The sequence below is a fragment of the Dermacentor andersoni genome, chromosome 4, assembly GCF_023375885.2.
Source record: "Dermacentor andersoni chromosome 4, qqDerAnde1_hic_scaffold, whole genome shotgun sequence".
In the NCBI taxonomy this organism is placed as follows: Eukaryota; Metazoa; Arthropoda; class Arachnida; order Ixodida; family Ixodidae; genus Dermacentor; species Dermacentor andersoni.
In genome coordinates, this window is record NC_092817.1 from 150533615 (window position 1) to 150548039 (window position 14425).

Consider the following 14425-nt stretch of genomic DNA (forward strand, 5'->3'; position numbering starts at 1 on the left):
TTTGTGTGCCTTTAATGTGATTTCCCGCTTTTCTTTACTATCATCAACCTTAATTTAAAGGAGTCCTGAACCACCCCTCGGGCTTGGTGAAGAAACAGTCCACAGATAGCATATGCTGTTGTGAACATCTAAGCCAAATTTTGCAGTCGAGCGCGGTGCGTGGAGCCCGCAAGCGGAGCGCAAGGTTACCTTTCTCTCAAACTCTCTCTTTTCAGGCAGAAGCCTGCTCCTCACTCCCTTCTGGATGCTTTATTTTGTAATAAAGTGGATTTCCACACACGTCTGCTATTGGTAGCTGCGGTCAGCTACGCAGCATAGATACCGCGACTGCTGCGGGGTGCTGCCACGAGTCCACTGGCTAAGGTCGCCAATGACAACCGCTTGTGGCTTATGTTTAGCGGGCCGTAGGCACCAACGGTGGAAGTCGTGGCGTCTATGTTAACATCCAAAATTAAATTTGAACTGCGCGCCCCGGTGACATTTAGAAGGTGGAGCGTTGTGGGCACACCCCACTCCGCCGTAGCCTTCGCAGTGCAAGGCAGTGAAGAAGGTATGGGAGCACAGCGGAGGCTGCGTTTGATTGCAAATAACTGTGCTTCTGCTCAACGCATTGAAGTAGTTTTTGGGGCAAGGTATTTCCGAAATGGTCTATTTTCACTCCAAATGCCCTTCTTCATTTCGAAAAAAAGTGGTTCAGGGCCCCTTAAACCAATTCCCTTTGGGGCAGCAACAAATGCTCGAAAGGCTGCTTCCAAGCTAGTGGCTTCATATTGACTTGTTTAGGAACACCAGGATGTAATCCAAACAACTTTGTGCAGTGCATGCTTTGTAAGTTCCTGTCAGTCAAACCAACCGTATGCCGCACAACTATAGTACAATGATGATGAAGGCTTTGTGCATGTTTGTGCAATAAAGCATAATTTATTATACAACAAAACAAAATACATATATATGTTACAGAGCATGGGCCATGCCTCGCATAGTAGACAAAGAGGGCCATGAAAAAGGCAATAGATTTCCATGAAATCTCACGAGCGTAAATTGAACGATATGCCCGAAGGCTTTGTTTTAAAACAGTCGGCAGTGTCCCGTTTATCTACTGTCACTTTTTACAACTTGCAGAGCTGGGCATCAGTCATCCAGCACGGAGAGTTCTATACCAAAGTAAACTGTACAATAAGTTGTGCTGTCAACGTCAAAACTTTACAAGGTGTGGAAACCGAGAAAGAAAAAAAAAAATACATTTCTACAGACTGAGCATGAGATCTGAAATTCACACTTGCAGCCTTCATAGCATATGTGACAAATACAGTGCCGTAGTACAGCACAGCTGGCCACAGGCACACACTGCGCCAAAATTCAGCCTCGCCACATAAAACATTAGCCGTGTAAAGTTTAAATGCTGATCGCACGCACAAGAAAAATAAAAACCAACAAAGAAATCAAGAAAAGTACTAAGAGCCTGTACAGTTTCGCCGGGGCAAGCTGCTACTCCGAGGCAATCGCGAGAAATGTTTTTCAAAGCTTACATCATTTAAAATTTTGAATGTAACGCCACATTTGATGCTCTTCACATCGTTCTCTGTTGTAGAGGTACCAAAGGAGTGGAGAGTTCGACTTGCTGGTGATGTGTAATTATTACTCACTAATTAGATGCAACGTGAGGGAACTCTAGACGAATAGGCTCAGGTGCACAGAGCACTGACCTGCAACCTGACTTACAAGAGTGAGTCGGCACCGTGCGCACCTACTCCTATCCCGAGCTGTACCTCTAAATATGTAAAGGGACGAAAGGACCAGGTATTACTACAAGAAAGACCAAATATCTTATGTAAAACTGTACACGAAGCAACAATGCCAAGGTGTTGTAGCTACTCCATTTACAGTTGCATGGAAAAAAATACGACACCTGAACTCTTTCGCTGGAGGAGAAGCAAGAGACGAAGAGTTCACTGGTGCTAGGTGAGGAAGGAGAAAATGTAATTAACACACTCAATATAACGAACAGACAGAATAATCTTTGCATGCAGGAATGATAAAGAGAGGAAACAACCTAGGTGACTAACAGGTGGCCGTAGTGTCTCTCTTCTCGTACATTACATACAAATGCTCTCGTTGTCCAAATGATAACTCGTACCTAGCAGCTCAGATACATTACATGAAAGTGCATAGCATACCTTGGAGCATGCTCGTACAGCAAGAGTGCAATAATTAGCACGAATTCGCTGAGAAAATCAGGTATGATACTATGCCGGCCACTTCTGCTTGATAAGCTATGAATTGGACGCTCACGGACCACGTTGACAGAGCTCATCAAAGCTGTACAGCACAACCTCTCACTTAACATGACAGTGACGCAGTCGCAGCATAGATAGAGAAATCGTAGTATTTACAAAAGGCATGTTTCCATACTCACTGTTCCGTGCCAACACAAAACACAAAAATGTAGCTTTCTTTTTTGTCTGTGTAAACAATCTGCAACAAATTGGCAGCAACAACAACGTCAACAAAGAAAAAGACACTTAGTACTTTCTTGCTGAGGCACTCTAGCGCAGTCAGACTTCCACTTGTTTTGCTCGGGGCTGTGCATTGTTCAGACAAGATGATGAAACAGCGAACCGCATGTCCCGCAACACATTTCTGGCATTAACACATCTTTGGTGTTATCTCTGGCATAGCCATATTGTGCACAATCCTCACCAAGCGATGATCATACTGTTTATCGTCGCCAGAAATGCTTCCCACAGAGAGTGTTCTTTAAGATCACATGGAACAGACTTCGGCTAAGATCACGGCAGCGGTCATCGCGTAGCATGAAATGTACCTGCTAACGCTACGTGACACCACGCCAGAAATATACATATAAAGTGCAGTTGGTTACAACACTTTACGCAACATGCCATTTGGAACATGGCAAATCAAGTTATGGAACGATACAGGACATGGCAATTCTTGTGGAGCCTGGGCACGCAGCCTCAAATTTAGAGTTCTAATCTGTTGTAGGTTTGTCAACCTACACAGGGATCTCTTAATTTAGAAGTCTCGTGCCTTAACAGAGCTGACATTCACATTTGTCAAGGAATCTGGGTCTTGTAAACTTATGTGCCCGATTGTGTGCACCGTGATGTCATTGCTGTATACTGCTTCAAAAATGCAACACAGATGTACAGGGTACAAAAGAGGCACCCAATCAATCAAACAAGAAGTTGTACTTCTGAAACGGAACGCATCCTAGCTTGACATTTTAGCCTCTCTAAAATTATGCGCCACAAAACAAGAACAAGCGAAAACAATAAAAAAGCCAAGTGTGCAACACACAGGAAAGATGCCTTAAAACAAAATGCGCTTTGTGTTGCATGCTGTCCCTGTAAACACACCGTAAACAATGGGCTCAGGTGAAGCAGTGCTTTCTTGCGCAGTGGGCTGCCATTCCAGGAATGGTTATTTAGTACATTCGCAACAGAGTGCTACTGTGAAAAGCAACAGAGCAAACAATACATAGTCAATAAATTCACACTGAACAACAAGCACAACAATAAAGCCCATAACAGGAGCTACGCAAGAATTTCTTCTTTACAGACTGCAAGATCCAGATCAACAGATAATAGGACTTGAACATTAAATTATAGTCAAATATTTTTCACCTTTTCTTGGTAAGTCTTAAATCACAGGCTAAGGATTGAAGAAAGACTGCAGCAGGTCTCTGATCAAAGTACTTGCATGCACAAAAAAAAAAGCTTGCTTCAACTACTGTTTTTAAAAACGACTCTATATTTCCACAATAAAATGCAGAAGAAAAAGAAAATCAATGAAGTATATTATTTCAGACAGCTGTACTCATATTCAAGTTGGATTCTTACAGAACCTTGTTGCTATTCTGGACGTTGTCCAATTCCACCGTATTGACGAACTCTGCAATGACGGTGCTTTGAGCCAATCGGAGGCCGTGGCAGCTCTTACTAGGCTCACAGCGTGGCTATGGCCCTCTGATAGAAGTGCCCCTGGTAACTTTAAACGACATCCTCGTGCTACACAACTGTGGCCAGTTTTACTCTCAAAGCACAATATAAGTAAGATACTGTCACATGCAACATCAGAAGTGCGCTGTGCTGACCGGCCATACACTCCATAACACTTTCGGGCTCATGTGGGAAGAACAACTGAACCTGCTTGAATTTGTGCCTCAGTTGGTTTAGCCAAAATGTACACTGTTGTGTGAAAAGCCGATATGCAAGTAGATACCAGACAGACATTCGCAGGAACGCGAACACTTGAAGTGACATACAGCGATTGAACAAAGGATGCCTCGGGCTTGGACCCAACGTTTCAACAAAGGGATTTGTCTACGCCTGATGAAGACGATGCTGTTTGTCGAAACACTGGCTCCAGCCCAAGGCATCACTTGTTGAATCGCTGTTCACTAAAACGTAACGTGGTGAGATTTGAAATCTACAAAACAACAGCATCAACAAAGTGACATTAACAAAAGGCTCAACAAGGAGAAAGAAGACTTGCATGCTGATACAGTACATTCGCTTCAGAATTCTACTTAGTAGTGGTGCTAGAACTTCGGAGAACACCAGTGGCAAGATGTGCAAGCTTACAGAGGGTTGTAAACAAGTAAACAAAAGGGGTGAAATTCATCAAATGGTGCAAAACAGCTGCTGAAGGCAGCAGAGCTGTTTCGAGGGAGCATTCCTTCGAGTTGGCGAAAGCTGCTGCTATGCGAATAAATTTCCTATAATGTGCGTGCTGTGGAACATATCTGTATGTGACAGCGCCGTGACGCACAATTAAAATGAACAACAATTGCTAGTACAAACATAAACGAACTGGTAGGGTACTTTCATGTTATTATTACATAACACTTTATCGTTGCTTCTTTACTGCATCAATCACTGTTCTGTCAGAATCATATGGAAGGCGGTACAACTAAAAAAATTTTGTAATCTCTGGAGGGTCATCTTGTCCCCAAACAATAATAGTCATCTATCTTGAGTACCTTTGCCTTTCTTAAATGCTGCGTGCCCACTTCTTTCAGGTAATGAACGGCATGCACGCTATCGGCATCACATAGCATTCTTGAGCAATGTATCTAGGAAAGGAAATGCAAGCAAGACAGGTGATTATTATTGTTTGGGGACAAGATATGCTTCAAAAGGTGCAAACTTATTTTTGCACATTTAACACACAAAAATTACTTTCACCAGATATACTCTTGCTCATAACGTGCATCCTCTGAGAAGCAAAACAAAATGAAAAAAGAAGACTAAAAAGGCCATTCCAGCTTAGATGTTTGCTTCCCATGCAAACAATTATGCAGCAGATTAAAAAGAAAATGTTGTGCTTTATCCAAGTAGCTTAACGTATGATTTCCAGATTGTAATGACATGATTACGACAAGATTGCCATGGCAATAGCTCAAGCGAGAAAAATTTTGTAAACATAAGTCCTAGTCTTTGAAGTTGTTTCATTGCTATTTGTGCTTTATGCCTGGAGTGGGTACGAACGTGGTTCCATGACAAGACCCACCAGTGGCTTTTCATATGCGCACATCGACAGAACGCTTGACGAATTCCACCACAAACGAAATCAGAGACCGCCGAGACTCCGCGAGGGTATAAGATGCGTGCATCGAATATGTACAACGCATGCAATCAGAGTGCTTAAGCAAGTGAAAGCGATGTGGACGCGAGGAAATCAAATGTGGCCCTCCACTTACTTGCTGCCCAAACTTATGCCACCTGCAAATGACAGAATGGCAGTCAATGACAGTCGTAAAAATGTTGAAAATGGAAAGATGTTATGTCAGTTGAAGAGTGTCTGACGTAAAGCAAGCAAATATAGCCACCGAAATTCACTGCTCTCACTCGAGTCTCCTCAGAGGAGCGAGGGAAGGAGGGGTGCAAGACAGCTGCGCCGATCAGCCGTTGTGGGGTCCCCCTGCACCCCCCAGCAGGTCTAGGAGAGCAGTGTCGTCCCACCCGGGTCCACCGCCACCCTGCGACTGGGGCCCCTGTGGGCCGGGTCCTCCCATGCCCAGTCCTCCTGCCAGCTGAGCTCGAATGCTGGACTGCTGTTGCAGGTTCTGCAGCATCTGTTGCTGGCGCATCTGCTGCACACAGAGCAGGGGGGGGGGGGGGAGGTCACACCACTGGTCAGGACAGACAGTACTGCCGTCTCAAAGACATTGCATACTGAAAGTTTTCGTTGGGTTCACATTGGTGGGAAGCACACAGATGTACAGCTGCGTTCAGTGCGTGCTGCAAGAGGGTGCCTGTGGTCAAAGGGACTCCAAAAATGCAGAGGGGCACCGAAACATGAGAAAACTGTTTGATAACTACTGGCAATTTAAACGGTGTTTAGCTCTCATTTTTCTTACGTGGCCGCTGCCAGGCAGTATGGGACCTCTCTGACCACAGGCACCGTGTTGCTGCTCACAGTGAATGCAACTGCATTCCTTATGTGAAATTTTCCCTCACAGTGAATGCAGCTGCATTCTTTATGTGAAATTTTCACTCACAGTGAATGCAACTGCATTCTTTATGTGACATTTTCCCTCACAGTGAATGCAGCTGCATTCTCTATGTGAAATTTTCCACAACTCGAAAATTACCTCAATTTTTCCAACCCTGCAACATGGTTGAAGCGATTGTGCATCCAACCCACTATCTCCTGTTTAGCAGTAGAATGCCATAACCATAGCCAGAAGAGTGCATGGTAGCGTAGCATCTAGGCAAGCTAACTGCACTCTAATAAACAAATGATAAACCCTTTAAAGTTGAAATCAACAAACCTGCACTATGTGCAGTGGATTTACGAAAAGAATGCACCACCGCGGGTAGGTGCACGGAAACTGGACATACCCGTTGCGGCATATTAGTGTCTATAGCATTACACTGTTTAGCTAGAGGTCATGAGTTCAATCCAGGTCGCAGTGGCCACATGTTGATAGTAGTGGCGAAATGCAAAAACACTCATGTACTTATATTTAAGAGCCCATTAAAAAAACCCAGCTGGTCAAAATTATTCCGGAGTACACCACAACGGCGTGCCTCATAATTAGATTGTGGTTTTGGGCAGGTAAGACCCCAGAATTAAAAAGAGCATTGGACAAGTATCAGTGCTTACCTGCTGAAGAATGTGCCTGAGGTTGGGTGTCTGGTTTGGTTGGAACCTCTGCTGCTGCTGCTGCTGCTGCTGTTGCTGCTGCTGTTGTTGCTGCTGTTGTTGCTGCTGCTGCTGCTGCTGCTGCTGCTGTTGCTGCTGCTGTTGCTGCTGCTGCTGTTGCTGCTGCTGCTGCTGAATCTACAAAAAAAAAAAGACAGCAAGGAATTCACTGTGTAGCACTTCGCCAGCAGAGTTGTGTCACAATTGCTGCTCTCCATCAACATGTCTTCACGTAGAGTATAGACAACTGATGATGCATATTTTATGGAGTACAGGAGGTTACTGCGGCTCTTAAAGGGACCCTGAGACGATTTTGACGATTTTCTACAAATGTACTGAGTAGTTAGAGCAGGTCCTTCTGATCATTAATTGAAGCATCTAAGTGCTCCACGTAAAGCGGGTAATTTATTATAAGGTTTTAAAAATGCACATCGCTGCCGATCGCAGCACACTGCTCGGCAGAATTTTAAGCCGCCCCTACCCATATGACAGAAATCACCCATATGACATCGGTGGAGCGAGCTATCCGATTGGCTGACCAGGGCACGTGATCGATAATTTTTCCAACTTTATGGTAAACAAATGATGTTCGTAATAGTTGGAATGTTAGTTAATTTGTTTTTATAAAAAGAAAGTAACAGAAAGAGAATGTACAAGAGCAATCTTTCAGTACTCTTAAGCACTTCCGGCACACAGCAAGTGTCGTCTGCTTGTGTTACAACGTGCTCCGCCGTCAGTGTCGGTCTGTCTTTTCGCGAGTGCTATGATTGAACTTTGTTGCGTTGTGGACTGCAAACATAGCGACTGGCAATATGTCAAGCTGCGACATTGTGTCCCTCTGCAAGCCAGTGCACGAGCAGACTGGCTGCAGCGCATCGGACTGCCGCTATCCGATCGGCGACAGGATTTGCACGATTGCGGCCATCACTTTACACCGGAAGATTACTAATGCAATAGCGTTTCGCGAGTCTGGTATTAGGGTAAACGGAAGCGCAAGAGGACAGGGCCTGGCCATGTCCCCTTGCGTGTCGTTTCATGGGATGAACAGAAGCGCAAATGTGAATGGTCTGCATGATGCAGCCACCTGGTGGCATAGAGCTCAACCACACACAGTAGCAGTAACAAAATGTATTTTCTTTGGTGCTGGTGTAAATTTTTCGCAGGAGTGTAATCGTTAACACGTTGTTTTTGTAAATGTTTTACACTTGGTTAGAGCAATATTAGCTCTTTCTTTGGCTGGTTAAGCTCTGCGCCAACGGGTGGCTGGACCGTGGAGGCAGTTCACGTACGTCTACACTAAAGTTCCTTCATCAGCTTGAGTTTATGCCTCCACCGTTCCGTCGAAACGTTTAGCTAGTATGTGGTTACCGGAATATGAGACACATTCGGCGCTGCGACAGAATGCTCGCAACGCACGCTGCTTCGATAACTCTTGCTTGGGGTCGACGGCCAAGCGGCTAGCAGAGAGGTTTCGCGCGGGCAGGCTCCAAAACAACCGGAAGTGGACAATGTGACGTCGCATCGTGACGCAGAACCAGTGAAGGCGGAGCTTAACCTCGATCGCTTGGCGAACGAGTTGAGGAAAAGCATGGCTAGGGAGGAGGGTAACTTGTAATCGCTTGTAGCTCCATTAATACGTAACGCTTCACTTAAATTGTGGTGCGAATGTTCTACTTAAGCTGTACCCTACGCGTCTACAAAATTTGTCCATACCATTTCAGGGGCCCTCTAAGTGCTGGCAAAAAAGAAAGAAATGCGATCCAAAAACTATATTTCTTTTATTGCACACCTAGGCAGCAAAATTTTTGCAGATTCTAAATATATATGACGTGGGGATAGTAAATTATCGACTTGTGTCTGAACCTACACAAATTTAGTCGCTAGCATAACGTTCCGTCCATCTAACCTCATTGTAGTTGGTGAGATACGAGTCACTGGATGTGTTTATAGCACAGAAAACATTGCCATCCCTGTCAATGCTTTCAGTTGAAGCAAGTCGCCTTCGGAGCTTGATGAGATGACTGAATCAAATAAAAGCCACACTATTGCAACAGGCCCGTCAACACGAAACTGGCGGCTGCCATTTTGAAAATTCCTACTGAACGAACCTAGACGAATGGAGTCAGTAGGCCCCCTAGCGAGGCCAAAGAGGGAACTCGCTAGGAGGTCAAAATGGATTGGACCAGACCCGTCCGTTACTGGCACTTGGAAAAAGCACCTAAACACGTGGAGGAGCAAGACTTGTCCGCGGTGTTAATATGAAAACAATTCTAACTGAGCAAGGCATGTCCACAGCACTCAAAGGGTTAAAAGAAAGACTGCAAAGAGAGATCACCATGACTGGGGACTGGAACATTATTGCTGATAAGATTACTTTGCTTTCAGTAATGTGACTGGAGACGAAAGATGGGTGCAGCATTATGATGCTGAAGGGAATGTACATCAGCATGCAACACAATCAAAATCTAAAAAATTTGGAGCCTAACCTTCTGCAAAGTAACTTCGTGAAAACCCAGATTTAACAACCATATAATTGTGACCACTGGCAACGTTTGTGTTTATTGGCTATAGTTGCAGTCGTGCTAATATTGAAACTTATCTGCATAAAAGTGAACTTATCTGCCAATTTAACATTGCTGCACTTTGAGTTGCCTACAGTCAAAACCATTTATAACAAACAAACCAACTACGGCAGGCTAAAGCTAACCCGCCTTATTCCTTTGTTTATAATCTCTAACAGGAGGGTCATGAGCATGGTGAATAAAAGCCTGTCAGTAGCAATTTTCAAAAAAAAAAAAAAAAGGATACACACTTATCTGCTCACGCTTCAAACATGACAAGTTAGTTTTTTCTCTTCTGGGTAAGACTTGCTTACCTTGTGCACTTCTTTTTTGGAAATGTATTGGGCACTAAAATTCAGCTGTAGAAACTTGTTTTGGATAAGCTCTTCATATCAGTATGTTCTAGTTCACTTGTTAAAGCCACGGTAATTTCATTTTTTTGCTTTTCTTTTTTTATATTAGAGCACCAGGCTGAGTGTTCAGCAACATCATTTTGTTCTATTTTTCCCAGCATTTATGTATTACATAGAGAGACATGCTGAGTGTTGTGCAATATCGTGGCCTGGGCAGGGATTGGCACATTGTACGGCATTCGTTAGCCTTTTCGCCACCCCTTCCCACTGAACCACTGGATAAGATATGTATGCTTGAATTAATGATGAAATAAACTTCCAAACTTGATAGTACCACAAAATCTGGCTGCTATATCAGTACTTTGTTATATACTGACTCGTTCTTAAGAATGCTAAAAAATTAGCAGCACTGAAGCTGGCACTGGCAGTTACAATTAGGTAGCATAGTGGTCCGGAAACCAGATATTCAGTGTCACTTTTGTTCTCGGTGCGATCCCGCCATTAGCAGCAAATTTTTATTAGTAACGTCCATTTAAAGAACAAAATACGGCATCGTACAGCTACCACAAAGTGGGGCCTGGTTCCGATCACCTGTCATTTCGAAACTGCGATCGAAGCTGCCATCTTGTATTAGAGGGATTGTGACATATATATTACTACCAGTGGGACATGACTATATTATGTACATGAGAGCAAAGCATTCTGGTTGGCGGGAAGCGTAAACTTCGGGAGCTACTGCGGCATGCTGCCATACTGCGAAGGTCTCGGACATCACGGTCTCAGCGTTAGTACTGCGCATCAGCCACACGAGCTGTAAAGTTAAGTTGTCTATGTTGCCTCGAGTGAAAAAAAAAAGAAAAAATCAATGTTTGAAAGGTAGAACGTCACTGTGAACCGCTATCAGCAATTGGCGACATGTAAATGAAGCGGTGCCGAACGCGATTTCCTGAAAATGGCGTAGTAACCGCCAAACCTCTGCAACTTCGAGTGGCGACGGCGCGTGGTGCAGCGTTCTCACCGACTTGGGCCATAAGAATATCGACACTAAGGAAGGCGAAGTCTGAGCGGCCGTTGTTCGCATTGCGGAGGGACATAGATGGTCCTTCCAAATAATTGAAATAGGCGCAATGCACGTTGCACTGCACAGGCAACTGTGCAAGGACGAGAGTGCTGCCGTTGTGGCATCCAGTATCACGCTGGTGTAACCGTCAGCTCCACACTTCGCATTATGCTGTTTATGCTGTGCCACAGAGTTTACTGCAGTTATTGTAGGGAAACTATGTGCTGTACGCTCTTCCCTGGAGGCGTGCCTTGTAAGTGGGCGACCTTCTTCGTGGCTTCCGAAATCTGCACGTGGTGGTCGCTCATCTCGAAGGCCATATCATTGTTGCGATTGGACTTAACTGGGGTGCACGCTACCGTGCTGCCAATTTGGTCGCATTTCCATGCCTTGATACTTCACGTGCACACTCTTTACTGCGACCGGGTTCAAAGTGTTTGTTGTAACAGTACGGCGATTTTTTTGAAAATGCTCGTTATATCTGGAAGCAATTTCAATAGGCAGGGTCGGAAAATCGTAAATGCACTGAAATGTGGTCATGATAACCAATAGATGGTTAAATCTGGGATTGTTATAAGGGGGTTGGATTGCATCAACTTGCCTTTACACTGCAGTCTGCTAGCCTTTTGGTTAGATCAATACAGTCAACGACCAGTTATTTGGACAGCCCCATGGCACCGCCACAGCAGTGCGTCATGCAGTAATTCAAACTCCGACTGCACGACCGTGTGCTACTCTATTTACTTGATTCTAATGCGCCCTCGATTGTAACATGCACCCGTTTTCCGTAACAAAAAGGAAAAGAAAAAAAGCCCTCAATTGTAACACACACCCGTTTGCCGTGACCTAAAGAAAGAAAAGTCTTTTAAAGTACCGCGCACCTCCTTTTTTACAGAAATACAACTTTCTTTTATTTGCAAAAACAAAGATTTACTCCCAATGCACAAAAGTTGCAATAAATAAAAAAAAGTGACAGTTTCGCCCGAAAGGCGAAGCATCGATTGCAATAGCAAAGTAGTAGACATCTACACAAAAAGTACGGACAGTAGTTTTATCGGCCGTATGAACTTCTAAACCTTCGCTTACTAAATAAATTAACAGGCACAGTGTCACGCGTGCACAAGCAAACACAAACATGTCTCACTCAATTATCACGGAAACCTTTTATCAGAAAGCAGGAGTGAGAAAGTGCAGTAGCAGGAGCGAGCAAATTGACCTTTGTGCAGCCTCTCGCTTCAACGTGAACTAAGCGATGAGAACACAGTGCGGTGCGCCTAGATGCGTAGACTCTGTCTCCATCACAGACCGCTTTCAAGACAGGCATGGCCGCGCCATACGCTGCCGCCGCCGGAGTATAACGCCTAGTCTGTTTGAGCTAGTCCTGCACGTAAGTTTTGGGAACACCGAACGCCCGTGATGTGGCCTGATTTCCGTCCATCTCTGCACACGTCATCACTTTCCTTTTAATTACAGCATCCTGATGAACTTATTAGGTCTTCGCAGTCGGCACTTCTATGCTGATACAGCAAATGCTGAAAATAGGAAGATGGACAGTGGACTAACCTAAGCCTTGAGCTCATGCGGACGGGCAGTTTGCGCGTGTTTCACGCTCGCTGGCGTTCTCTCTTGTCCGAATTAGTGATACCACGAGAAAGCGGTATCCACCTACAGCAATAAGATTTATCGTGCCAGTTTGTTAATACTGAAAGAAGGGTAAACTGCATGAAAGGAAGAAACGCATACAGCGAAGCACAGAAGCTGCGTTTCTAAATGTCGTGTGTTTCTTCCTGTCTTAACGTTTCGCGCAGTTTAGGCTCACGAGCCTGAATATCTGGCCAAAGTGCATGATTGTAGGATGATCTTCATCCCCACAGAAGCTTCTCACCACACCAATGAAGTGCCACAAAACGAAAGATGAGATCGGTCTTTGTACACACACGAAAAAAAAAAAAGAAAAAAAAAGGGAAGAAAGAAGTCGGATTTTTCATTCCGTGAAGATGGTTAATGAGCGAAGCTGAAACGTGCGGCCCCTGTGTTTATCACTGGGTTAATCCCGAGGGTTCATTAAAGTATTTCTCAGTTACGAGGTTACACACACAATCGGCTGCGACGGAGAGAACGACGTCACTGACGGTACGCCCGCAGTCCGCAGTTGTCGCTTGCGTTCGATGTCTCGAGTTTGCTCGACGGCGTGGTTAGCAGCCTTCTCCTGCAATTTGCCGCTTGTGATTCTTCGAAATTAAATTTCTTCAAAATTATATCTTTCTGTTACGTAAGACCATGAGTGGCTCATACTCCCTTAAGCAATGGCTCATACCCCCGTAAACGTGGCCTCCCCATTACGACGACAGAAGTGAAGTGAAATTCTACGCTGGAAAGATGAACGGCCACGCAGCCAGCTGTGGAAGGCGACGACGAACGCGGCAGCAGTGGCATGAGCGCGTGCCGTTGATTTTGCAGAGAGTTCCCGGTCAACACGAGGAATCGCTCTGTTTCACGCAGAGCGAAGCGTCTCATTGCTGGGAGCACAGAAAAAGTGGTGCGCCAAACTGTCGACGTCGTTCCGATAGCGGCCTATGCAGCCAGGTACGCAGCACGTCGGCATCGTCTGCTGATATTCTTAAGAAACTCGGCGAAGGCTACAGTTCCACGGATGACATGCTTGCTGAAATTTGATGTCAACAACGAACCACAGAATACACCAACGCTGCACCGCGTGCTTAGTCCGGCCCGCCCACGTAGCTGGCTAGTCAGGAAGTGAAGCCGGGCGCGACTGCAGCGCCACGAAGGCACGGGCAGGTGGCGGTTCTGCGCAACGGCGCCGAGTTTTAAAACTGAAGCTAGTCTAGTAATGTTGGCTAGGCCTGAAGCGCATATGAGGCGGCTATTTTGAAATGCTGATGGCTACATGGTAACACAGATTTAGGGTCGCACTCGATTCTAACGCACATAAAGATTTTGGACCTGTTTTACCAGAAAAAAAGTGCATTAGATTCGAGTAAATACGGTAATATGGCTTCCGAGTAAAGTAGAAATAGTCATATTTTTGTTTTGAGACGTTGCTGGCATGGTTGTTGGCCATGTGATCGGCACTCTGCAAAACAAAAACTAGTGAAGCGTATCTGGGTCTATTAGTCGCCAATGATAATTCGGTGTATGCAATAACTGAACTTTCAGCTATCTGTAAAAACAGTGTGACAATGGTTGAGATCCGGGCTGCGATTTTGTGGCGATGCTTTCCACTTGATCCTATGCCACTCTTATCATCCACCGTTCGTGGC

At 45.0% G+C, this 14425-nt stretch overlaps 1 protein-coding gene across 9 annotated transcripts in view; it reads right to left on the reverse strand.

Annotated features, from left to right (window-relative positions):
* Positions 1-901: 901 nt before the first annotated feature.
* Positions 902-14425, reverse strand: part of LOC126537915 (mediator of RNA polymerase II transcription subunit 25-like) — a 105657-nt gene continuing 92133 nt past the window's right edge. For 8 of the 9 annotated variants that reach the window (XM_055074539.2, XM_055074538.2, XM_055074537.2 and 5 more), the window contains 2 exons: positions 7132-7308; positions 902-6115 (listed from right to left, as the gene is read on the reverse strand). In XM_055074539.2, coding sequence (XP_054930514.2) covers positions 5924-6115; positions 7132-7308 — 369 coding nt within the window. In that variant the 3' untranslated portion in view covers positions 902-5923. The remainder of the gene's footprint in view (positions 6116-7131; positions 7309-14425) is intronic. The other variant, XM_055074535.2, reaches the window with a different exon arrangement.